General features: G+C 39.0%; 1 protein-coding gene across 15 annotated transcripts in view; it reads left to right on the top strand.

The window, feature by feature from the left end:
* Window positions 1-23,223, top strand: part of ASPH (aspartate beta-hydroxylase) — a 187,721-nt gene that overhangs the window by 60,046 nt on the left and 104,452 nt on the right. For 7 of the 15 annotated variants that reach the window (XM_055546077.1, XM_055546066.1, XM_055546068.1 and 4 more), the window contains 11 exons: window positions 1,574-1,666; window positions 4,722-4,793; window positions 9,331-9,420; window positions 9,522-9,644; window positions 13,207-13,239; window positions 14,499-14,555; window positions 15,046-15,099; window positions 15,551-15,583; window positions 19,000-19,038; window positions 19,572-19,607; window positions 20,837-20,881. In XM_055546077.1, coding sequence (XP_055402052.1) covers window positions 1,574-1,666; window positions 4,722-4,793; window positions 9,331-9,420; window positions 9,522-9,644; window positions 13,207-13,239; window positions 14,499-14,555; window positions 15,046-15,099; window positions 15,551-15,583; window positions 19,000-19,038; window positions 19,572-19,607; window positions 20,837-20,881 — 675 coding nt within the window. Of the gene's footprint in view, window positions 1-1,573; window positions 1,667-4,721; window positions 4,794-9,330; window positions 9,421-9,521; window positions 9,645-13,206; window positions 13,240-14,498; window positions 14,556-15,045; window positions 15,100-15,550; window positions 15,584-18,999; window positions 19,039-19,571; window positions 19,608-20,836; window positions 20,882-23,223 lie in introns of those variants that run through there. The other 8 variants (XM_055546079.1, XM_055546075.1, XM_055546074.1 and 5 more) reach the window with 6 other exon arrangements.

Genomic DNA, 23,223 nt, shown 5'->3' with positions numbered 1-23,223 from the left:
GCACCCCGTCCTTGGGCACCTGCTATGTACCAGGTGCTTTCTGCGGTGCTGAAAGTGCAAAGATGAATCTCTTGATTCAGAAGATGAAAAGTTTACCCTATTAATTCAGCAAAACTTGGCCATGGAGAGGTCCATACCTGTCCCAGTAACAGTTGAGAGCTCGTAAGCATAGGTTATTTAAGTGGAAAAGTGTATGGGGGAGTTTTCAGCCTTGAATTTGGATCTTGAAATGTGATGTGTTTTACTAAAGGCTTTCATCTCTTACCCCCACCCCCTGAAAATGAACTATAATTAGGATCTGTGCCTATTTGTGTATGCCCTCTCTGGAATCTATAGTTAGGAGCAGAACACGATTGTGTGCGTTGGTGTTTGTTTTCTAATGTTAGATTTTTGCGTAAGTAGTGTCAGAAATGAGTTCCTAGAGGAAATATCAGTGATGAGGTGGGGTCCTGTGAACTCTGTTTCAGTCTTTTTTAGGATTTGGGAGACGGGGTAGGAGTATGTTTTTGTTAATGAGAGAAAAACAAAGAGCTATAAAAGAGGGAATAGTCAGGAAGAGTAGAAGAGTAAATGAGGATCTCCCAGATTACAGCAGTATACCTACATTGAGTTAAAGGTGCTTAAAATTAGAAAAGGCCTCTCTGTTCTGTCCTGACCTTTTCACTCCAGCTGTTGACATGCAGACACATGCCCTTTAATATCTGCTCCTGGTACAAGACTCTCAGTGGGGTAACAGAGAGCCCAGGGTTTGGTAAATGGAATTGTCAGGCTCATGACAGTCTAATTTAGTTTTCAAAATTGTTGTATTTAGGATGCATTTTAATGTGCTACATACAAAATCTCAAAGAATTAGCAATATATAAGATTTTAGAGCAGCATTGACTTTAAAATCATCTTTTGTGTTAATATATCCTGATGTCTTATTTTCCTTAAGACAAGAAAAGCAGAAGAACTTTTTTTCCCATATTTTTTATGGAATTTTTAATGGAATTGCATGTGTTAACTTTAGAAGGGTGTACATAGTGAGTTATGTTTTTTTTCTTATATTTAACTATAGTTTTCAAGAAGAGTAATTAATTATATATAAATCAGAGAAAGGCATGCAGGCAATAAGAGTAGAAAGTTCCAGTACCATCTTAGTTGTCTTATTGCTGAATTTGGAGTTCAAAACTTAGAAGTTCCTTAGTCACTTATGAACGCGAGAGGAGATTGAACCCATACTGAACTTCTTTTGCCAATTTCAGGCATGACTTGTTATATTTTATTTTACTTATTTTTTGTGACTTAATCTTTTAGAGATTTGTGAATATTCAAATAATGATTTATTATTTTTTAAATGAAAGGTTAATTTAGGTAAAGAGTTGTTAAAGGCCCAATGAATTCAAAGAAGGAACTATTTTCCAACTTTATTTTTTTATATCAATATTCTCATGTAATAGAAACTGGAAATCGTTGAATAACTGACAATATTGATGAAGTGTTGGGAAATATTATTTTACTTGGTTTAATGTGTCAAAAAATTTTTAAAAAGAAAAAAAGAAACTTTAAGTTAATTTTGTGAATAAAAATGCAGGCCTTAAAGAAAAACCTGCTCCAAAGACAACAGTGCCACCAGAAGAGGCAGACATGTACCCTTGGCTGGAAGATCAGGTTCTGGAGAGCCCAGGTAAGCTTTCCTCTGATTCTGACCAAACGCACCTAGCTGCATCCCAGGTACCCAAAGGTAGCAGCTTCCAGAGTCCTGTCTTATCCATAATTTTGTTTTGCAATGATCGCAGAATAATGAAATACTGGGTTAGCCAAAAAACTCGTTCCATTTTCCCATTAGATGTTACAGAAAAACCTGAACAAACTTTCAGGGGTTTGGTGGGCCAACCCAAACCTTTTTCTTCTTGTCTTCTGAAATTTTATAGTAAACTCTCTTTCTCTTTTTCTTTTTTTTTCTCCTAGAAAAAATCCACAGAGGATCATTTTAATTTTTGAGATTAAGAGTCCAGACACAGAAGGCTTCTCCTTGTCTGAGACCATAGTTGAAACATCATGAACTAAGTGCTGTGTTTCTTGATTCCAAGTCCAGGATAACTGTGCCATATTATATTGAAAGTAAAATTAGACAGGTCTTGGACATTTAGTTTTGCCCTCTTCTGTTACATTATTTAATGAAGTAGGTCTATTGGGCTCCCAGTCTTTTTAATATGAGTCTCCTGTCTACAATGAAAGACTTCTCAGGACTCCTTGGGATCATCTGTGAAGCCTGTTTTATATCTACATAAATTCACACATGAATTCAAGTATTTCCTCAGTCAAGGGCCAGTGACCCTTATGATAAAAACTCCTGAAATCTCTTAATAAATTGGTAAATGAAGTCTGATTCCATTACTCTCATTTCCTATTGATGCTTTGGTTTTTATTATGAAGTACTATTTCTGCACATTTTCTTTTACTCTGTAGTTCTCAAAAGATTTGGTTTCATTTTGCCACCTATTGGAAATGTTAGGTATGACACTGCATTTTTACCAGCGATTTAGCCACTGAATCCAGATGGTAGTTGTGTGGATTTTATCACTATATATTGGTGAATACTGTTTGGTTTACCTTTCTTCCTTTTAGTAAAGATCAAAATGTTGCTGTCAGTTTTTGTTGTTCAGATAATCCCAGGAGAAGTTCCTGTCTGTCACGTTCCTGTACAATTGCCGTAATCATGCCTTGACTTTGCAGCAAGAGTGATATTTTTTTCCTTTTTTTTTTCAGAATTTAAATACATATTTGAATTTAGCACCTTAAATTTTACTTTGTACTAAATTAATTTTTAAAAACCTTGTTTGTCAAAGCTGGTACTTACTCTGAAATGTACCATTTGCTTTCTCTCTTCCTTTTTTTTATTCTTTGTTAATATGACTCTTTGCATATTACTGATAACCTGTCCCAAACTTCCAAACCCTTCAGTTTGTTATCAGCTCATATCCTTTTCAACTTCTTGGTGATATTTGCTTTGGTTTAAATGTTACCTTCCCAACCTTCCTCTTATTTGAGTCTCTACCTTCTGTCTTCTCTAACTACCTAGTCTATAACAGAGGTACATACCTCTCATTAAAAACACAATAAAATAGCTGCCCTCCTTGACCCCTGCTCATCAATCGAGGAACCTGGTGGGCTGAAGTTCATGGGGTCACAAAGAGTTGGACACAACTGAGTGACCAACATTTAACTTGCACTTGATCCCTACACTTGTTTTCATCTGCCTTCCAGACCCTCTTCTCACCGTACTAGCCACACTTTTGAAAGAAGGATTTGTAGTTGCTTTTTTGTCTTATTTTACACTTAGTCTTTAACTCATTGCAGCCTGGATTTTTTTTTTTTTAACCTTTTAACTCTCCCAAGGAGAGAGGAGGTCCATCCAAAGCTCATGAAAAGATGGAACAGATGGTGTATTCGCCAAGTTCAAAGCCAGCGCTGGTAGCAGGTGTGACTGGAGGGGCATGGGAAGGCTAGATTGTGGAGGTCTTGTATTGCCTTCTGAGGTTTCAAGGAGCTTAGACTTTCATCTTTTCAGGCAAAGGGAGCCATTAAAGGGTTAACAGAAGAACAGAGTGCCAATCTCCACTTCTCTTTACTCACTTTATATTTTCCGCGGTTGGTACTGTCAGCAACTTTAAAACTGGGAACTCAGCTGGGAAGCTCTCGTGGGCATTGTGTGAGGGCAGAGCAGAGATTGGCAGGCTCCCCTGGAATTCTATGAGAATAGGTATAAAAGTAGTTTGTGAAATGTAAGCATCTGTAAAACTAGAAGGCACTCTGTGTGCTTTAGAAACGGTTTTGTAGAATAATTAGCAAAATAGAGTCTTCCGTTTTTTTCCAACCTGAAGTTCAAATTGACTTACTCTGTTTTTGTCATTGAAGATTACCTTCTCAGTATAACTGATGTCCTCGGTGTTTATCTCATGTGATGGCATTCATGATATTAAGTCTGGGGCTACTTCTATTTGGGGAACATAGATGATGGCTGTTAGACAGGACATTTGTAGTAGTGTCAATGTAGTTATAGCTTCTTGTTTGTGTATGATGTTGCAATAAGCCTAAAAATACGATAAGCCCCACAGTGTAGTCGCAATGTCATTAGAAACTAGTGTTCACGTCTGCAGTTTAATCTGTTTGAATCTATGGATGTGACTGTCAGATGAGGGTCTCCAAAGATGAGAGGATTGTCTTGTAAGGTCTTCTACTCACACTTCCTAAAGCCTTCTGAGAGCAGGCAGCCAACCCTCACACCAGCCAAGGGGCCTTTTCTCCTGACTACTGGGAAAGACAGTGGTTGAGCATGTGCTTTAATGTATATTGACTTCATCATCTGCATTTTATCTTTATTTCCCAGTACTTCCTTTTCTGAAAACTTTGCCCTTCCTATTTTCTTTATTCTATTATTAATGTGAACTTTGTTAACTAGAAACCAAAATAATTTTTTTTAAGAAAAATCTGAACCTGATTCATTTCTTATTTTTTGATATCTTATGGAGAAGTCTTTTAGCATTTATATCTGCTCTCAAAACCAATTTTAAATATCTACTATATTTGTCAACCCAAAACAAAGGATTGAGCTATTATGAAAAAGGTGCATAGCTGATTAATCCAGTATATTTTAATGTGTATATGTGGAGGTCATATTTCATGTTATGCTTTAATGTCTAAATTTTTTCTACTTAGTTATGTTTTAATTATTTTAGGACGTCAGAATATTGAAGATGAAGTATACGAACAAGTTCAGTCACTTGATGAAACAGTATACTCAGAACCTGGTATGAATTAAAATATGTTTCATGTATTACTAAAATGATGGTTAACTGCATAAAATGACTTGAATATTATTTTAAAATTTAAGTATTAATAGAGCAGACTTTTAAAAGTTATTAGAGGACAAGTGTTTTTAAAATAACACAGCACTAGTTTTATTTTGCCCCATTTTATTGTTAAGAGAATAAACAAATGGAGACCAGTTATAGTGTGACCAATGATACATCAAGAACAAATAACAGCAACAGGGGGAGGGAAATAGAAGAGAACCAGGCAAACTATAACAGACTCTCTGGGAACTGTTTTCAACCCTCAAATTATACTGACTGCTTGTGTGGCCACCAGAGCAAAAAGAAACTTTTAATTACATAGAGCAGATGTGAACATGCAGTTTACTTAGAGAATGTAAAGCATTTCCCTAGCTCTTACATCTAAAAAGTTTAAGTTCTGTATGGAGAATATTAAATGGTACTCTAGAAACCAATGTTTTCAGATTTGCTAAGACTGTTTCTTGACTCATCCATTGATAAAAACACAGAACCCCCCAAAGGGTTTCCCAGGTGGCTCTTATGGTAAAGGACCCACCTGCCAATGCAGGAGACTTAAGAGCTGCAGGTTTGATCCCTGGGTAGGGAAGACCCCTGGAGGAGTGCATGGCAACCCACTCCAGTATTCTTGCCTGGAGAATCCCACAGACAGAGGAGCCTGGGGGCTACAGTCCATGGGGTCTCAAAGAGTCAGACACGACTGAAGCGACTTTGCACACACGCACCACACCAAAATGTAACAGGAGGGTTTGGAAGAGAGCAGAACACGCGGTGCCCTGATACTTCTAGTGTGTTGGCGTGAGCTGAAGGTGGCCCTACAGTAAAAAAATTATGTTTCTTAAAAACGAACAATTTCCCATCATTTAAATTGGGCTTTTGAAGGCCGGCTAAAGTATCTTAGTCCATCTTGGGTATTTTGAAGTTAAGTATAAAAGCATCCATCAGGCTCCATCTGTGCTCCACTGGGGAGACCAGCTCTGTCTGAGTTTGAGGGTTTTGCCCTTGGCTAGTAGGGGTCTAGGAGCCTGTGTCCTTTTAGTACCATTTCTTCTCAGCCAGAGAAGCTACTTCACCTGCCCATGTGAGCAAACACAGGCTTTCCTTTCCTACATCTTTTTTTCAAATTTCAACTTTATCCTAAGCCAAGGATAATACAATCTCAGCACATGGTTGATTTCAGTATGATGAGGTAAGTGCTGTGATGGTGAGATACATGATGCTGTGTGGGACTTACTCAGACTTTGGGGTCACCAGGGGCTTCCTGGAGGAAATGACATTTTGATTTAGGAGCTGGAGGATGGTGCAATGCTTTGCCAGTCAAAGGTTGTCAGCAAAGTTTTAAGTAGAGGGCATGGCATGTCTGAAAGTCCAGAGACCAAAAAGGTCTGAACGCAGGTGGAGAGATGAGGGGAAGGGATGTTTTTACTTGATGTTAAGAGAAGTTGAAAACATTGGGCGGTGTGAAGGAATGTTGTGTATTCTGTCTGCAGTGAAAAATGAGGTGGAGGAATTGTCAGTAGGAAGATGGGACACGGAGATTGTACTGGGGATCTGAGTGAGTCGAGATGGTTGATCAAAGTAAGTTTCAGCCAAGGTTGGAGAAGGAAGTGGTGGGCATGGTGGACCTCTGGACATGCAGGAAGCCAGACACTGGAGGAAGGAGGCCAGGCTAGCACCTGGATTCCCTGAATCTGTTCTTTGTCAAGACTTTCTCCTCAGGAAACCACAGACCATGGCTTTAAATACTACTGAATATTTATCTGCAGCCCTGATCTCTCATCTAAGCTCCTGGACTTACCTAACTGAATAACTGACTAACTAGAGATAAGATAACTATTCTTATCTCTATATGCATGTTTTATGGATATCTTAGACTCAAAATGTTCCTAAAACTGAATTCTTGATTCCTCTCCATCTCACAGCTCCACCGAAAAAAAAATGTTTTATTCCAGTCTTTTATATTCTAGTTAGTGGTCTCTTTATCCATCCAGTTGCCGAAGCTAAAATTCTGGGGGTTTTCCTTGATTTCTTTCTCCTCTTCCCCTCTCATGCATCATCCATCAGCAAGTCCCTTCAGCTTTGCCTCCAAAATGTATTCTGACTTCTGCAGTGTCGGTACCACCGTCCCCTCTTCCATCCACTTGGGTCTTTGCTTCCATCTTTGCTCCTCTGCACTCAATGCTTGATGTGGCCAGGCCTACTGTGGGCTGATCTCTCTCCCCTTGATCACTTTTCTCGAGCCTAGTTGGCCTCTCTTTTCTCTGTAATCGCCAGGCCTGTCTCTGCCCTAGGACCTTTGACTTGTTCTGTCTTCTTCTTAGTATGTTTGTGTGTGTGTTCCAGTCTTCATATCTTATCAGGCCACACTTGCCTCCTTGACGCTGTCTCTAACGTAGACTCTCTGTCCCCATCCTTCTGTGTTTCACTGTTGCGTTCTGGTCCTGCAGTTACTTTTATTAGCTGTGTGGCTTTAACACAGTTCCTCAAGCCCTTCACCCTTCAAAGTTGGATAATTGCTCCCTTATAGTGTTGGGGCGGCAGTTGCAGAGGGCACTGGCTGTGCCTCTGGTGAGGTCTCGTGAGCTCTCAGGAGACAGTTTTCCTCGTGGCGGGCTGTCCCTGGGTCATGGAGACACTCAGACGGTGTGTGGTGCTTCTGCTGAAAACAGGCGCTTCTGTTGAATAGACGGACGAGAGAGCTCAGCCCTGCCCACGTAAACCCTGTAAAATTACACTGAATAAATAAATAAGGAACATGACTAGAAGAAAAAAAGAGTCGTACAGTTAGTGACAGGAAAAATTGATTGGTGTGCTGAGAAGCAGAAGATCTGAAGTGAGAAACAAGATCGGAGGCTGTGATGAGAAGACCAAAAACAAGCAGTGTCAACGTAAAAGGGCCTAACGGCCCGCTTGCAGCACTGGGCCGCACCAAGTGCCTAAAGTGACTAGGAACTCATCAAGTAAAATGGCCAAGAACACCGTCCTGCAGTCTGGGGGGAAAGTTCAGTAGCAGTGGAAATTGTATCATTCTTACCACTGTGGTGACGATGATGGTAAAGATATTAACAGCAGCCGCACAGCAACAATAAAATTTACTTATTATAGTGAAAGTGAAAGTTGTTCAGTCGTGTCAGACTCTTTGCGACCCCATGGACTATATATATAGTCCATGGAATTCTCCAGGCCAGGATACTGGAGAGAGTAGCCTTTCCCTTCTCCAGGGGATCTTCCCAACCCAGGGATTGAACCCAGGTCTCCTGCATTGCAGGCAGGTCTTTACCAGCCGAGCCACCAAGGAAGCCCAAGAATACTGGAGTGGGTAGCCTATCCCTTCTCCAGTGGATCTTCCCAACCCAGGAATTGAACTGGGGTCTCCTGGTTTGTAGGCAGATTCTTTACCAACTGAGCTATCAGGGAAGCCCTTATTTATTATGGGCCAGGCATTTTTCTCGGAGAAGGCAATGGCACCCCACTCCAGTACTTTTGCCTAGAAAATCCCATGGACGGAGGAGCCTGGTAGGCTGTAGTCCATGGGGTTGTGAAGAGTCGGACACGACTGAGCAACTTCACTTTCACTTTTCACTTTCACGCATTGGAGAAGGAAATGGCAACCTACTCCAGTGTTCTTGCCTAGAGAATCCCAGGGACGGGGAAGCCTGATGGGCTGCCGTCTATGGGGTCGCACAGAGTCGGACACGACTGAAGCAACTTAGCAGTAGCAGCAGGCATTTTTCTAAGCCCTTCAGTCCTCATAACAATGCTATGAGTAGGTACTCTTATTCCTTTTTTTCAGAAGAGAAATCTTAGGCCCAAAGCAGTTAAGTAACTGGCCCAGGGTCACACACAGCTGGTATAGGTGGACCTAGATGGTCTGATTCCTAGAGTGGTACTGCACTGCACACCATTGTCTGGCTCACTTGAGTTCTCTGGTTAGAATGATATATGTGGAAAATCCTCTGCATGAGGCCATGTCAAGTTACTATTGGGAGGATGTCTCAGACCACAGTGACCAGTGAACCCATGCTGCAATGGAGTCACACAGCATGTCCAACATCTACACAAGGGAAGAGAAATGGTTACGTATATCATGCCAGTCTCACAACAGAAAATGAGCATCTTGACATAACTTAAAGGCTAAACACAGAAACCTTTAGAAGCAAAGAATAATGCATCTGACCTAATGCTGATGACTTCACATGTGGTTTAGCTGGTGGTCAGCTGTTCTTTGCAGTAGAACATTTACATAGAGTTGTCTAAAACTGTTACGTGGAATTTTATGTCAATTCTCAATGGAAGATCACAAGGTGATCTTTGATCTACTGATCATTGAAGAGGCAAATGTAGTAAGAATTCTGAATGTATTTATTCATTTATGGAATATGGATTGAGAACTTCTCATGGCTAATCATAGCCCCAGGTGCTGGGCAGACAGAGCCACTAAAATAAGTGAGGTCCCATCCTTGGTGTTCTAGTGAAAGACCTGTTGCCCCTTCAGGTGAACTAGCCTTTGGCCAGAGAGAGGACAGAGCTTTGGCATGTGCAGTGGCCCGGAGGAGGGGCAGGGTGTGCCCAGCAGCTGCAGCGGGTACATGCAGCCTTGCAGATGGGCCGTTGGTGTTTGTGTTGGCTGCTGCCAGAGGCCCTTGGCGTAGACCTGTGTCACTTTGTTCATTATTGTTGTTCAAGGAGAGAACCTGCACCAAGAACCAGAAGGACCAGCAGAAGAACTGCAACCCGAAGACCATGTCTTTGTAGGAAGTGATGCAGATGACAGATACGAACCCATGGGAACTGGAGCCGTTCATGAAGGTAGAACACTTCTGTTTTTGCTCTCTGAATAAAGCACAATGAGTCATTTGTAATTAGGGTTGTTGAAGTTTTTTAAAACCAATATTTAACTTTTATTTAAAGTTTTTTTCTTTAACTTGAAGCTAAAAACCAATAAAATGAGTCTTTTCCCTAAAATAAATACATGTCCCAGTTTTTAAATTCAAAGCACAGTAGGAATTCTAAGAATTTATGCATTTTTTATAGGATATAAGTGAAATTCTTCAGTACAATTACTGGACTCTCCATCCTGGAATACCATTTGTTATAAGATACTCAAGCAACTGATGAAATATTGACCTTAATAATCTACCAAAGGTCTTGATCTAAAATGAACTCTGTGACTACAGTGGGTAGAATACAATTTGTAACCTAGGCATTGGCAAACCTTTCTTTTTTGTAAATTGCCAGCTGGTCATTATTTTAGGCTTTGCAGACCGTAAAACCTCTATCGCAACTTCTCAGTTCTGTTGCCATGGGGCAGAAGCAGCCCTGGACAACACCCAGTTGAGTAAGTGTGTCTGTGTTCCAGTAAAATTTTATTTGGAAAATCAGGAGGCAGGCCCAATGTAGTCTACATATGGACCAGACTTCATGTTGATTGGTTTACATGTATCAATATTTTAAATTAAATGCTAGCTATTTAAGTATCATTTGAGTCATTTACTTTGTATTGTTTGCATTAGGCCAGTTAGAATGGTAGCTATTCACTACTGACATATAGAAAACTTTTCATTCATATACTTATTGCTCTGTTCTGTTTTAATATGAGGCTGCCATGGTCATTTAGAACCCTGCTAAATTAAGTCCACATGCTTTGTTCTTTTGGGGTCTGTTCTCTGTACTCTTCTTAAAGTAGTCCTTTGAGACATTAATGAATTCTTAAATGATTTTAAGCCACATGTTTGTACTCTGTTTTTTGTTATTTGAAAATATACAAATTGTGTATCATATTATACTTAAAATGAGTATGAAGGAAACATTGTTTTTTTAAGAGAGACGTTTTATCTCTAAAGAGTGATGCAAGAGGGACTTCCTGGTGGTTCAGTGATTAAGAATCCACCTGCCAATGCTGGAGACACAGGTTCAATCCCTGGATTGGGAAGATCCCACATGCTCCAGAGCAACTAAGCTCATGGGCCACAATTACTGAAGCCTGCGCTCTGGAGCCCGAGAGCCACAACTGCAGAAGCCCATGTGCCCTAGAGCCTGTGCTCTGCAACCAGAGAAGCCACCGCAATGGGAAGCCCGTGCAGCACAACTAGAGAGTAGCCCCCACTACTAGAGAGAGAGTTGCTCTCTAGTAGCAACTAGAGAGAGCCTGCACACAGCAATGAAGACCCAGTGCAGCCAAAAATTAAAAAAAGAGTGATACAAGAAAACAAGCCTATGATGAAACTAGGTCACAGCATGGTTGATGCACCCAGTACGAAGCGAGCGGTTACACAACACATCCCACCCACTGTGTAGTAATCCTCAGCGTCTATAGCACTCATGTAACAACACAGCACCACTGGCCGCAGAGGGTCTAGACTGGAGGTGCCTGACTGGAGGTGCTCAGCCTAAGCTGAGTTCAGAGCAGTAGACAGAACAGTGAGAAACAGGCAGTAGATCAGATCCACAGTGCTAGTAAAGGTAGGAGGGTCTGGAGCCATAGCGTCCTAGAGTCAGAGAGAAAACCTCTTATGAATAAGATCCACTAAGACGGGCTAATGTCCCATTGCACTGCTTCTGATCCTGGCTGCATTTCAGCTTCCCCTGTGGAGCCATTAAAAGAACTCCAGTGGCCCACCCTGGTCAAAGTGAATTGGAGTGTTTGGGATGTGGGGCCCCCAAAATGGGGGATTGTAAAAGCTCCTTGGGGGTATATAAGTGCTGCCAGGTTTGAGCACAGGTGTGGTTGGGCTGTCGACTGTCTCCTGGGCCTTACTTCACATCCCAATTTGCTGTGTCTGAATGGGTTAAGGCTTGAATGTCTGTGCTTGGAGCCAGTGGGAATCAGGCAGAACTCATGGGACTTGTCCAGGCCATGCAAGAACTGAGTGAATAGGTAGCCTCCAGACAATGCTGTTGGTAAATGGTTGCAGGGACTATTTTAAAGCATAAACCTTATGAGGAATTAAGTAGATCTACTTCTCACAATATTTAATATATTGGGGAACTACTTGAGAAGCAAACAGCTCCTAATTTATGAATAAATGTATTTCCAAAAGCTTACATTCATGCCTGTTATTGAGCAGATAGTACATTTTTCCATAGAAATAACACCGTAAGTCATGGTTTGGTTTCCATACCAACCTACAGAATTGTATCAGATGCATAATTTGGGAGGAAATTTTAAGTTCAAAATGCTTTTCAACATGTGTATGATCTCACTTGTGCATTGAAAATACACATTTACAGACTAGCTTTTGAACTTTAGACCTTCTGATATCATAAATATCATGATTTCTACGGGAAAACATTTCTGAGTAGGAATTCTGATGAAATGATTTCATCATTTCCCAGGAATGTCTTGCTCCTTCCCATCTTTGGCCAGGATAACTAAGGAGGATCAACAGTTGATATTCTAGATGATGCTTATACAACAAGTTTGAATCAAGACACTCAAATAATTAGAAACATAAGGAATTTGTTATTTTTGAGGTTAGGAGTTATAGATCAAGAGTGGGCAGAAACACTTCTAAAAAATTCATAAATTAAAGAAACTTTATTTTCTGACCTAATTTTTAATTGGGACATAGATTCAGTTTGAACATAAAAGTTGCTTGTTATGAGTCTTCAGAAATGAAAAATACTTATGTCCATATGGCTGTTAAATTAACAGAGGTCATGTGAGTGGCTGCACTTGGCCATCAGGGATGTAGATCAAAGTATCAACACATTGACCTTTCAGCTCCCCAAACATCTAAAGTCCCTTGGTTTTGCCTTTGTGTTTCCATATAGAGACTGTACTTTTGCTTCTGAAAATGGCAGGACATGTCTAGAAAAGAGATGGGCCAAGGGGGTTGAGATGTGGACACGGCCTTTGTCACTGTGTTGTGAGAACAGTCGTGTCCAACTCTTTATGGCCCCATGGACTATAGTCCACCAGGCTTCTCTGTCCATGGAATTTTCCAGGCAAGAATACTGGAGTGGATTGCCATTTCCTATTTCAGAGCATCTTCCTGATCCAGAGATTGAACCCTCCATCTCTTGCATCTTCTGCACTGGCAGGCAGATTCCTTACCACAGTCACCACGTGGGAAGCCCAAGTCTTTACTCCAACTAACTCACCCTCCCTTTTTAGCTCAAGTTACGGTGTTTGTCATCTTTGTGGGGTTGTTAAGTGGATCCTATAAGAAAAATATGTGAGGCATTTCTAAATGTAGTTCTGGTGAAAGATATTTAGCAGATGTTTATTGATATTTTCATGTTTTGTTTTAGTACCTATTTGCTTTCAAAATAAAATCAATGATAAACATTCATCCAGAATATACATATAAAATATATAAATGTACTATTTATTAAGGTAGTAATCTTTATTTAATGTTATTATTTTCAGAAACTGAAGATAGCTACCACATGGAAGAGACAGGTAAGATTTTAATTTGGTACTATTCTGTTTTAATTAATGTTTTCCTATAAAAGAAAGAGAGATAAAATGATTATTATGTATTAACTATCATACTTTATATCAAATATCACATAATACATAATAAATGATTATTATATAATATGTTATACCACAATTATATATATATTTGTATGTATATATACACTTATATCTATATATATATATCTACATATAGATACATGTATATATGAATATAATTTTGTGCTTTTGAAGTCTACTTCCTGAAGATAAATTCCCAGGAGTGGAATTATTAAGTCAAAAGGTACTGTGGGAGTTTGGGATTAGCAGATATGAGCTGCTGTGTATAGAATGGATGAACAACAGGTCCTGCTGTATAGCTCAGGGGACTATATTTAATACCCTGTGATAAACCATAGTGGGAAATATATAAACAAGAATATATATTTATATATATATATGCATACTGAATCACTTTGCTGTATAGCAGAAATTAACACAACATTATAAACCTACTATACCTCAATAAAAATAAATAAATAGAAAAAAAAATTTTTAAGAAGATAATTGAAAAAAAAGATGCTGTAGAATTACATGTTTTGTAGTCCTAAATTACTGAGTCAGTGAACAGTCAGAGTTGTGTCTTGTCTCATATCATGTGTCCCCAGAAAGTATGGCCACACTGGAGATGGATGTACCATCTTCCAGTAAGCCTGTGTCGGCCAGTTTTTCTCCCAGGGTTGGAATAGACCCCTCTTTCTGTGGGACTACGTCATATTGTTGTCTGGCATTTAGGACCTATGTCATTTCAACAATAGGTGTCTATAAACATGAGAATTGCGTTGTAGTCTGGGGGTGCTCAGGTGTTGAGTCCAAGTGAGGGGCTAGGAATGTGGGTCCTCACTCAGGCTGTCTTAGGCGGGTGCCTGCTGTGTGCCTGGGAGGAGGGTTCACCTGCACTCCTCTGTGTCTCTGCCTCATTTTTTGTTCTGTGAATGTCATTGAATTTTCATTAACTAAATGAGAATATAGCTCCATGATTTTGTGGTTCAGTTACATTGATGATGGAAACTTTCTTATTCATCTTTGTATTTGGCATTTAGCACAAGTTAGTACCTGTTTGTTTCATGAATGAAAGTTTGAGCATCATTTCAATTTGATTTCTGTCTCCACTAGAAATTGTGCTTTTCCTGTTTTAAATATCAAGCATAATCCTTTTCTGAGACATATTTGTCATTTCCTAATTGTTTCCTGATTTATAGCTTCGCCAGCCTACAGTCAAGATATGGAAGACATGATATATGAGCAGGAAAATCCAGGTCTGTAATGTATGTTTCTGTTTCAGGCAGTGACCAAGGTCATTTCCACCCAGGGTTAATGATTCACTCTGATTCAAAATAGAGATCTCTTTATAATACTTGAGTCATTTTTGGCTGCCCAGGTATTATACAAATATCTGAATATAGTTTAATATTACATGGAGAAATGGGGAAAAAGGAGATTTTTTCAGATCACTGTCGGGATTTTGCAAATATTAATAGAATACTGGCAAGAATGTTTGGGAATGAATGAGGCAGTGTGATATAGTGGAGCCAGATTTGGTGAAAATTCTAATTCTGCTCCTTCCTATCCTTGTGACTTGAGAGGAAATTATGGCCTGTTACTCAGCTTAAATTTTATTAAATAATGATAATAATATCTATCTTACACAATTGTTAGAATTAGAGTTAATTTGTAAATAGTTGAGTAGTGTCTAGCAATGTGCATGTTTTTTCATGTTTGGCAAAGGTGTATGTTTTTTCTTTTTAGATTCCAATGAACCAGTAGTAGTAGATGATGCTGAAAGAACGTACCAAGAAACAGGTACCTGATGAATGTTTTCATTAGATTTTAAACATTACTTCCGGCTCTATGGTTGCAATGCTCTGTTAACATGATGATTTTTCTTTTCATGGGTCAAAGATAATTTTAACGCCTAATACAGGATTTTTTGCATAGGTTGTTCAAAAAGACTTTCAGGCTTTCATATTTCATCTCATCTGCCACCACCTCATAATAAAACAAGATATTAATTCCTAATGTTTCTTCTGCATGTCTTGCTTTATGCCAATTTGAGAAATTTTTATGAAAATAATTTATCTGTCCTTTCCTATCATTGTTTTTGGGCAGAGGCCTTTCTCACTGATTGTACGGTCATTAAATGTTTAAAGGAACAGAAATCTGTATTGGAGATTTAGTTGTGCTTTTTCACTAAAGTGACTAAAAAGTAATGACTCAAGTAATACTTATTTTGGTTTTATTCTCTTTTTTGCAGATGATGTCACCTACCGAGACTATGATGAACAAGGTTTGAAAATGCTTCTTAACTTTAAGCTACCTACTTGTTTTTAAAATCTACTCAGAGTTTGACTGTAAAGTATGGAGAGTGATACTTTTAGCTACAAATACCATAACTTAAAGGAGCCAATCAATGGGTAGTTTTCAGAGTTTACTTCGGAAGATGGTTTATCCATTCCAGTGATTCTGCCATTGCTTTAGGAAGCAGTTGCAAATTTTTCAGGAAAATTTAATCTCATTGCTTTATAGTTGTGGCTGTTTTTAAATAAAATATAAGTCCTGTGCTTGAAGACTACTTTGAAGTGAAGTGAAGTGAAAGTTGCTCACTCGTGTCCAACTCTTTGCAACCACATGGACTGTACCCATGGAATTCTCTACGTAAGAATACTGGAATGGGTAGCCTTTCCCTTCTCCAGGGGATCTTCCCAGTCCAGGGATCGAACCCAAGTCTCCTGCATTGCAGATGGTTCTTTACCAGCTGAGCCCAAGAATACTGGAGTGGGTAGCCTATCCCTTCTCCAGAGGATCTTTCTGACCCAGGAATCGAACCAGAGTCTCCTGCATTGCAGGAGGATTGTTTACCAACTGAGCTCTCAGGGAAGTGAAGACTACTTTAGTCAGAGTTTAACTACTCTAGTTGCTTCTGTAAATTAATTTCATTAAATGAAGATGACTGCTCTCCATGGAGAAAGGTATGGAAGAACTCCATTCTGGACTTAAAGCAGCATAGAGAAAATAGTTCTGGCATCAGATTCTGATTTAGGCAATTGCAGCTACTCTTGTTGCCCCAGCACTTCCCATGCTGTTTTCATTAAACTTCCTGAAGTAGGTTATGTTTTCACTACTTCCCAGATGAAAGAAGTAAGGTTCAGAGAATGTAAGTAATTTTGCATACATTCATTTGACTAAGAAATGATAGAGCCAACAGTGGATCCTTCTTATTTCAATATCCTCAAAGATGACTCCATAGAAGGAAAGAAGCCATTTGAGAATAACTTTCTGTGAAACAAGAAGGATGAAGAGATGTGTAGGTCTTGAGTCAGACATGGAGGACTTCCCATGTGCTGGATGATTTTAGGGCTTGACACTCAAATATGAATAATATGAAGTCTCTACTTTCAAAAAAAAACTTGTGGTCTTATGTTAGCTGGTGAATTTCAAGCAAAGAAAATTAGGAAGAGCTATGTGTAGATCTAGTATGCTAATTTATTAAACATGTGATTTTAAGATTTGAGCCTACCAAGATCACCATCCACAGGTCCTAATGGGATGTGAAGGATGCCATCAGAAGAATCCTACTAGGGACTAATATTTTTTTTAATAAATTAAATAACTTGGCCACTATGAATGCATTTAGGTTTTCTTTTTGATTTTGAATTTAAAGGAGAAAAGAGGAATTTGGAATTTAAAAATTGCACGCAGAGGTAGGATTTGAGATAGTGTTCTAATTTCTGCCAGTCATTATTGTGTTTTTCCAAATATGCTCGTAAGAACATGTTCCAAATGCAAGTTGCAGACTAGATATAGAGAATTCTAAAATCAAATTTAAAAAAAGTATAAAATTAGATAAAATGCTAAGTAAGATGTTGTGAAAGTAAAGATATCTTCATAGGCAGGATATTGCAATAAATATAATTTAAAATATTAACAAGGTATAAATATGACCACTTTTGTGCTTATGTGCCTGGTGGATGGAGTGCTTTTTCGTAAGACAGATGGACTGGAAAACGTGTTTGGGGCCAAAAGGTCATGAGCAGTCTGTCCATGCGGGTAGTGCCTACCGAGCCATCCAAGGGGAGATATCAGATTAGCCGATGGATGGTATTTGGATCATAGAAGAGAAGTCTATTCCCGACTGAGTCTAAGAATCTTCGGAATATGCATCATGATTGAATCCAAAGACTGAAGTAGTTTAAGAGAGGGGAGAGAGCTAGATGAGAGGAGGCGCTGTGGCTGCACTCTGATGAAAGTCAACCTTTAATGCCTGCTAAGAAAAAGGTGAAATGATGAAGATCGAGGAGAAAGGAGAGAATCAAAGGAGAGGATGGTTGCCCTGGAGTCCAAGGATGAGAGCATTTGTTAGGGAAGGAGCTGCCAGGAGATCTGATTCAGTAAAGGCAGGAAGTGTCCACTGGGTTAAACGAGGGCTCGTGGGTAGTCTTAGAGGAGTCTTTTCAGGGATGTGGTCAGCACTGGAAGACAGACTGGAGTGGGTTGAGGAGAGGAAGTGAGAAGACAGCATGTGCAAATGACTCTGAAGAAATTAGATTGTGAAATGGAAGAGAGAGAGGACAAGGACAATCTTAATGGAAGAGAATCAAAAAATATATATATATAAAATATATATACACTCACAAACACACATATATATGTATAACTGAATGACTTTGCTATCCAACTGAGCCATTGTAAATCAACTATACTTCAATAAAAAAGAAAAACATACAAAATAAACAAACTAATAAAATAAAAATGACAACAGCAACAAAAAGAAAAGGCCTGTTTGTTTTTCAGTTGATAGAAGAGCATATTAAAATGGGACACAGTTCAGGGTGACAGAGGGAGCAAGTATTCACTGTGTCTTTGTCTTCCAAACACCACCAGCAGGATAGAAAAGCATTTATTAAAAACTGTCCCTCACTCTACCCAGGCACTGGGAATAATATCTAAAAGATAGTAAATGCTTGATATTTTTCTTTATTAAATGATCAAGGGGAATACATTTGTAACTGTGCTAGGACTATAACACAGTTTGCTCTTAGGGTACGAGGACATTTGAGGCATTTTGGAAGATGGGAAAAGCAGGAATCAGGCTGACTAGGGAAGCTATGGACTAGCCGGACACGAGGGGAGATGGTGGCAGAGACAAGAGCCTAAGCAGTGGAGCAGAGAGAGGTGAGCCCTGGGCTGTGGTTAAGGTAGTGGATTAAGACCTGCCCACTGAACCCTCATCTCGGGTTGGAGGCAGGGCCGTTTGCCCCAGGTGGAACAGCTGAGCATCGCTTACTCGGCGAAGCAGAGAATCCGCCAGGTCTGGGATCCAGAGTGTAGAGCAGACAGAGCTGTGGGTAACAGAACCTCCACTACAGTCACAAAGGATGAAAGAGAAGTTCAGCACCACCCAGGGGTGAGCAAAGTATGGGACCCTGTTAACAAGTGATTGGGGAGGAACTTTAATTTTCCCCATTTGGCAAGAAGGAAGCATACATAATTGTTCCTCTGGCTAGAAGAGCCTACTCTGCAATTTGAATCTAGGCCTGTTTCACCCCAGAACCAAACTCTTCCCCACTGTACTCTGTAAACTGCCATTTACTAGTAATGAAGTCACAAGGGTTCAAGAATAAACTAGACTTTGAACTGTATGGCTGCTCTTGTGTTCTAATGAGATACTGGGCTACAGGAGTATTTTTTCTGTGTATTTTGTAGTGTACGAGCCATTGCAAAATGAAGGGACAGAAAGTTCAGGTAAGGTATTGAGCTTCCTGCAAGTCAGCTCCCCTTGCATTTGTGAAAACGAGTATAATTTGTGGAACAAAGATGTAGTCCGAAATACAAGACATTCTTAAGTCACTAAGGAATTGGATCATGTTAATATATATATCCTGTTTATGGTGCAAGGTTTATGTCCACAGAGATAATGCCAACCTATTTTTAAGATCAATTGACTTTAAATATTGATTTATTTTTTGACTGCCCCAGGTCTTAGTTGCGGCATGTGGGATCTAGTTCCCTGACCAGGGATTGAACCCTGGGCCCCCCTATGTTGGGAGCGCAGAGCCTTAGACACTGGACCACTAAAGACATCCCAGCCTATTGATGTATTCTTTGACTGTAATTTAGAAATTAAAGTTAATATTCTAATGAATCTCTCTATAAGAAACCCCAATCTAAAAAGAGTCAAATTTAGGTCTCCAAACAAATATATTAAAGAACTTGTGAAAGTGTGTAAGATGTGCTTAATGTAAGATGTGCTTTAATTTTTTTTTTTTTTTTTTTAGATCATGCTGTAGACAATTCAAACACAATTTTAGAAGGTAAGTTAATTTAAGATATCCGTTTACTTTTTATAAAAAGTTATATTCATTTCTTCAACAAGCATTTATCACACACTTAATATTTGCTGTCTTGACATTGCTCAGGGGAGGTGAGAGTGAAAAGAGTGAATCGTTTTCACGGGCTGGGCCAAGATGATAAGTAAAGATAATGAGAAAGCAGACGGGAGGAGATGAAATCAGGGATTGTATAGTAGAAATATAATAGGGTAGGGTGCTCTAAGTAGGAGGAGATAGTGTCATGAGAACGAGTTATCCATGGGCAGAAGTGGGTTGAAAGTTATGTCCTTTCAGTTGGAGAAAATATGTATGAGCCTTCTTTTTCCTTTTATCTAAAATATTTCCATCTGTTTTGAGCATTCTCACAAGTAGAAGCAAATTAATGCAAGAAGAAAAATGATTAAAATAGCTGCATAAATATTTTGAGTTTTTAGAAAATGCTAATAAAATATTTTCTTTTTGACCAAAGCCTGTTACACAAAATCTTGAACAAAAGGAAAGATAACAATTTTATTTCTTGATAGTGTCTCAGTTAAGGTACTTCCTGCCCACCCACTGTGTTGTTAGGGATGAAGATACTAACATGTGATGTAATTTTATAGAGCCAATCAGATAAATATATCATTATACCATTGGGTGGTGAGGCTTACAGTTTCTTTAGTTGTAAGTGGGTTGACGTCTACAAAAAAAGGCTAGATGTTATAATTCATATCCATATTTTTGGCTAGTTTTAGAATAAGTTACCTTGAGTATTATTTTTCAAAAACGAGCTTATTAAGGATAGTGATACATTTTAAAGATTCTATTTGAATTTAATTTTTTGTATTGTTAACAAGAAACAAGATGCTTTAAATATGTTTCAACAGCTTTCCTATCAAGTCTGGTGCAAAATTGTGGTGAAAACTTGGGCTTTGGTTCATATCTCCTTTCCCAGACAGTAAGTTTTGAGGTTAGTCAGTTAGGCAGATAATGTTTTAAAGCCTGTGGTTCAGGACAGTTGAGAAATATACAAACTTTTACAAAGTTGTAGCTTATTTTTCTTTATTGTGTTGGTGCGAAAACCTAATGCTTTATGATAAATTGCAATCAAACCCCCAAACAGTCTGTAAAAATAATCATGCCAACTTAAAGATCTGTAGTCTTTAAACACTGGACAGCAATCTGTAATGGAGTGTTTTTTTATTTATTTTATTATTTATTTATTATTTCAGAACCGCACATGCCCCCTGCAGAGGAACAGCAAGAAGTACCACCAGGTATGGCATTTCGTTACAAGTATTTCCTTTTTCTTTTTTGTTTAATTTAAAAGATGCTGTATGAAGAAAATTCTATGGAGAGTAGAATTCCTGAGAGAAGAGGATTAATTATACCTATCCTAAATTTAAAAGGAAAATTTTGTGTGTTTAGGTCAGTTGAGCCAAAGTAATGGGGAGTACGCATCAGAGTCTAGTACTTATTGGTTGAGCTAGAATTTGAGGAGTGTTCATGATCAAAACACTGTATGATTTTTGCTATCATAGATGGTGATAGTAGAAGTTAGGTTGTGGGGTTTTTCCCTTGTTTTGATTGACAGGCTATCTGATGGAGGATGTGGAGTCAGACTTGCCTTCAGATGAAAATTGAACAGGGCATAAATTAGTGACATTGGTCCTCCCCACCGACCTGCACTGCCCATCTTCCCTAAAAGCATCCTTGTACCCCACATGGTCCAGGCTATCTGGGACTTGTGAGTGAGTGCCCTGGAGTCCTTCCTACCAGCTCACTGTGTTACATCCATCACTCTGCTTTTCCCTCCCTTCCCCAACACATCCCTCTCATCATCATCGAGTTTAAAGAACAGGGACAGCATTTCAATCAAAGCCTGTGCTTTCAAATGCCTTTTAGAGAAGACATTAACTATTCCTGTAATCAGAAATTAACATATAAACCTCTTATTCTCTAAGTGGGAAAAAATATTTTATTAAGTGAGGATTAGTCAACATCTTTTTCTCAAATGTATGTCCTCTTGTTTCTGTGTTTTATTTCCTTTTTTTTTGTTTCCGTGTTATTTATTGGGTCAATTTTTACTCGTATTTTTCATCTTATGCTTCATGTGAATTTTGTAGCGATGATGTGCACTAGGAGTATTGATTTTGGTAGAAATAATTGTGCCTGCCAAAATTTGTCGAAATACTCAATTTCAAGGGGAAAAAGCCTTTTCTAATCAAGGACTATTTTTAGTTATACCACCGCTCATATTTACTTATTTAATGGTTGGGTAGTTCTAAGTTTTGATAGCTGTTGTACGTTGTACATTTATAGTATGTATGACTACTGAAGGAACTGCGTTGTTGGCATCATAACGTGAATCAGAAACAAAATCCGTGGAGAAACTGACCTTTGACATGATAACTTCTGGGCATATGTGTATATTTTGTGTTTAGGAAAGATGCGGAGTCAGGACAGTTGGTGTCTCTGTCCTGCGTTTGTAGCTTCCTCTGTATTGCTGAGCAGTAACTTCCTCTGTATTGCTGAGCAGTAACTTGCTCTGTATTGGGGAGCAGTAACTTCCTCTGTATTGGGGAGCAGTACATCAGTGTGCCTTGTTTCTCACCTGAGAATGCAGAGCAGGTTACTGAATTTGCATTTTGCTTACTCTCCATTCCTTTAAAGAAAGTTGTTTTCTAAGTTTTCCTAAAAATAACGAGTGTCTACAGCACTTTTTCCTAGTTATGGTTGATATTTTTTTAATATCGACCTGACTTTAATGAAGGTATGAAATATATTATCTTCTGACCAAAAAGCTCTGTGCTTCTGTTTTGGTGTTTTATAAATGAGCCCCCAAATTTCCTTGGAACATAATTATAAAATACTAAGGAGTGGTTGTAGGGGTGAGGGGACTGGGGGCTGGAATAAGGTGCTTTTTTTTTTTGATGAGATATTTAACAGCTGAAGCAAATGAAAATGAAGATTTGATTCATATGCATCCTTTCTGAGGATAGAATGAGATCCCAGTGAATGGTGGCTGTGGCTGTTACTATTTACTAATTAATTAGGTTGATACTGGGGCTTCCCTGGTGGCTCAGCCGGTAAAAAAAATCTGCCTGCAATGCAGGAGACCTGGGTTCGATCCCTGGGTTGGGAAGGTCCCCTGAAGAAAGGGAAAGGCTACCTACTCCAGTATTCTAGCCTGGAGAATTCCATGGACTGAATAGCCTGTGGGGTTGCAAAGAGTCGGACACGACTGAGCGACTTTCACTTTCACTTTCTTTCACTTTAGGTTGATATTTGAGGTGGATCAAGAGTAGCTGAATTCTGACAGACCTGCTCCAGAAGTTGTCACTTGTCATTTGGTGTCATAAAAATTTGAGTGATGCGCTGCACGCTATGTTTGTCCTTTACCAAGGAGGATGTGAGGTGGAGAGTTAGCAGTAGTTACTTGTAATGATTGTACTGGGTTTGCTTATTTCCCGTTATTTTCTTAGTCTTACTTTATGTTGCATCATTTAATTATTCAATCTTATGAAAGAATAATATTCATGAATTAGTTGCTGTTTTGTACAGTAAGGTGACTGCTTTTGCAGTAGTGTTGAATGACATATGTGATGCAGAAACTGTG

This window comes from Bubalus kerabau, chromosome 14, assembly GCF_029407905.1.
Source record: "Bubalus kerabau isolate K-KA32 ecotype Philippines breed swamp buffalo chromosome 14, PCC_UOA_SB_1v2, whole genome shotgun sequence".
NCBI lineage: Eukaryota > Metazoa > Chordata > Mammalia > Artiodactyla > Bovidae > Bubalus > Bubalus kerabau.
The sequence above is the reverse complement of the archived record's forward strand: the minus strand, read 5'-3'. Positions and strand labels throughout refer to the sequence as shown.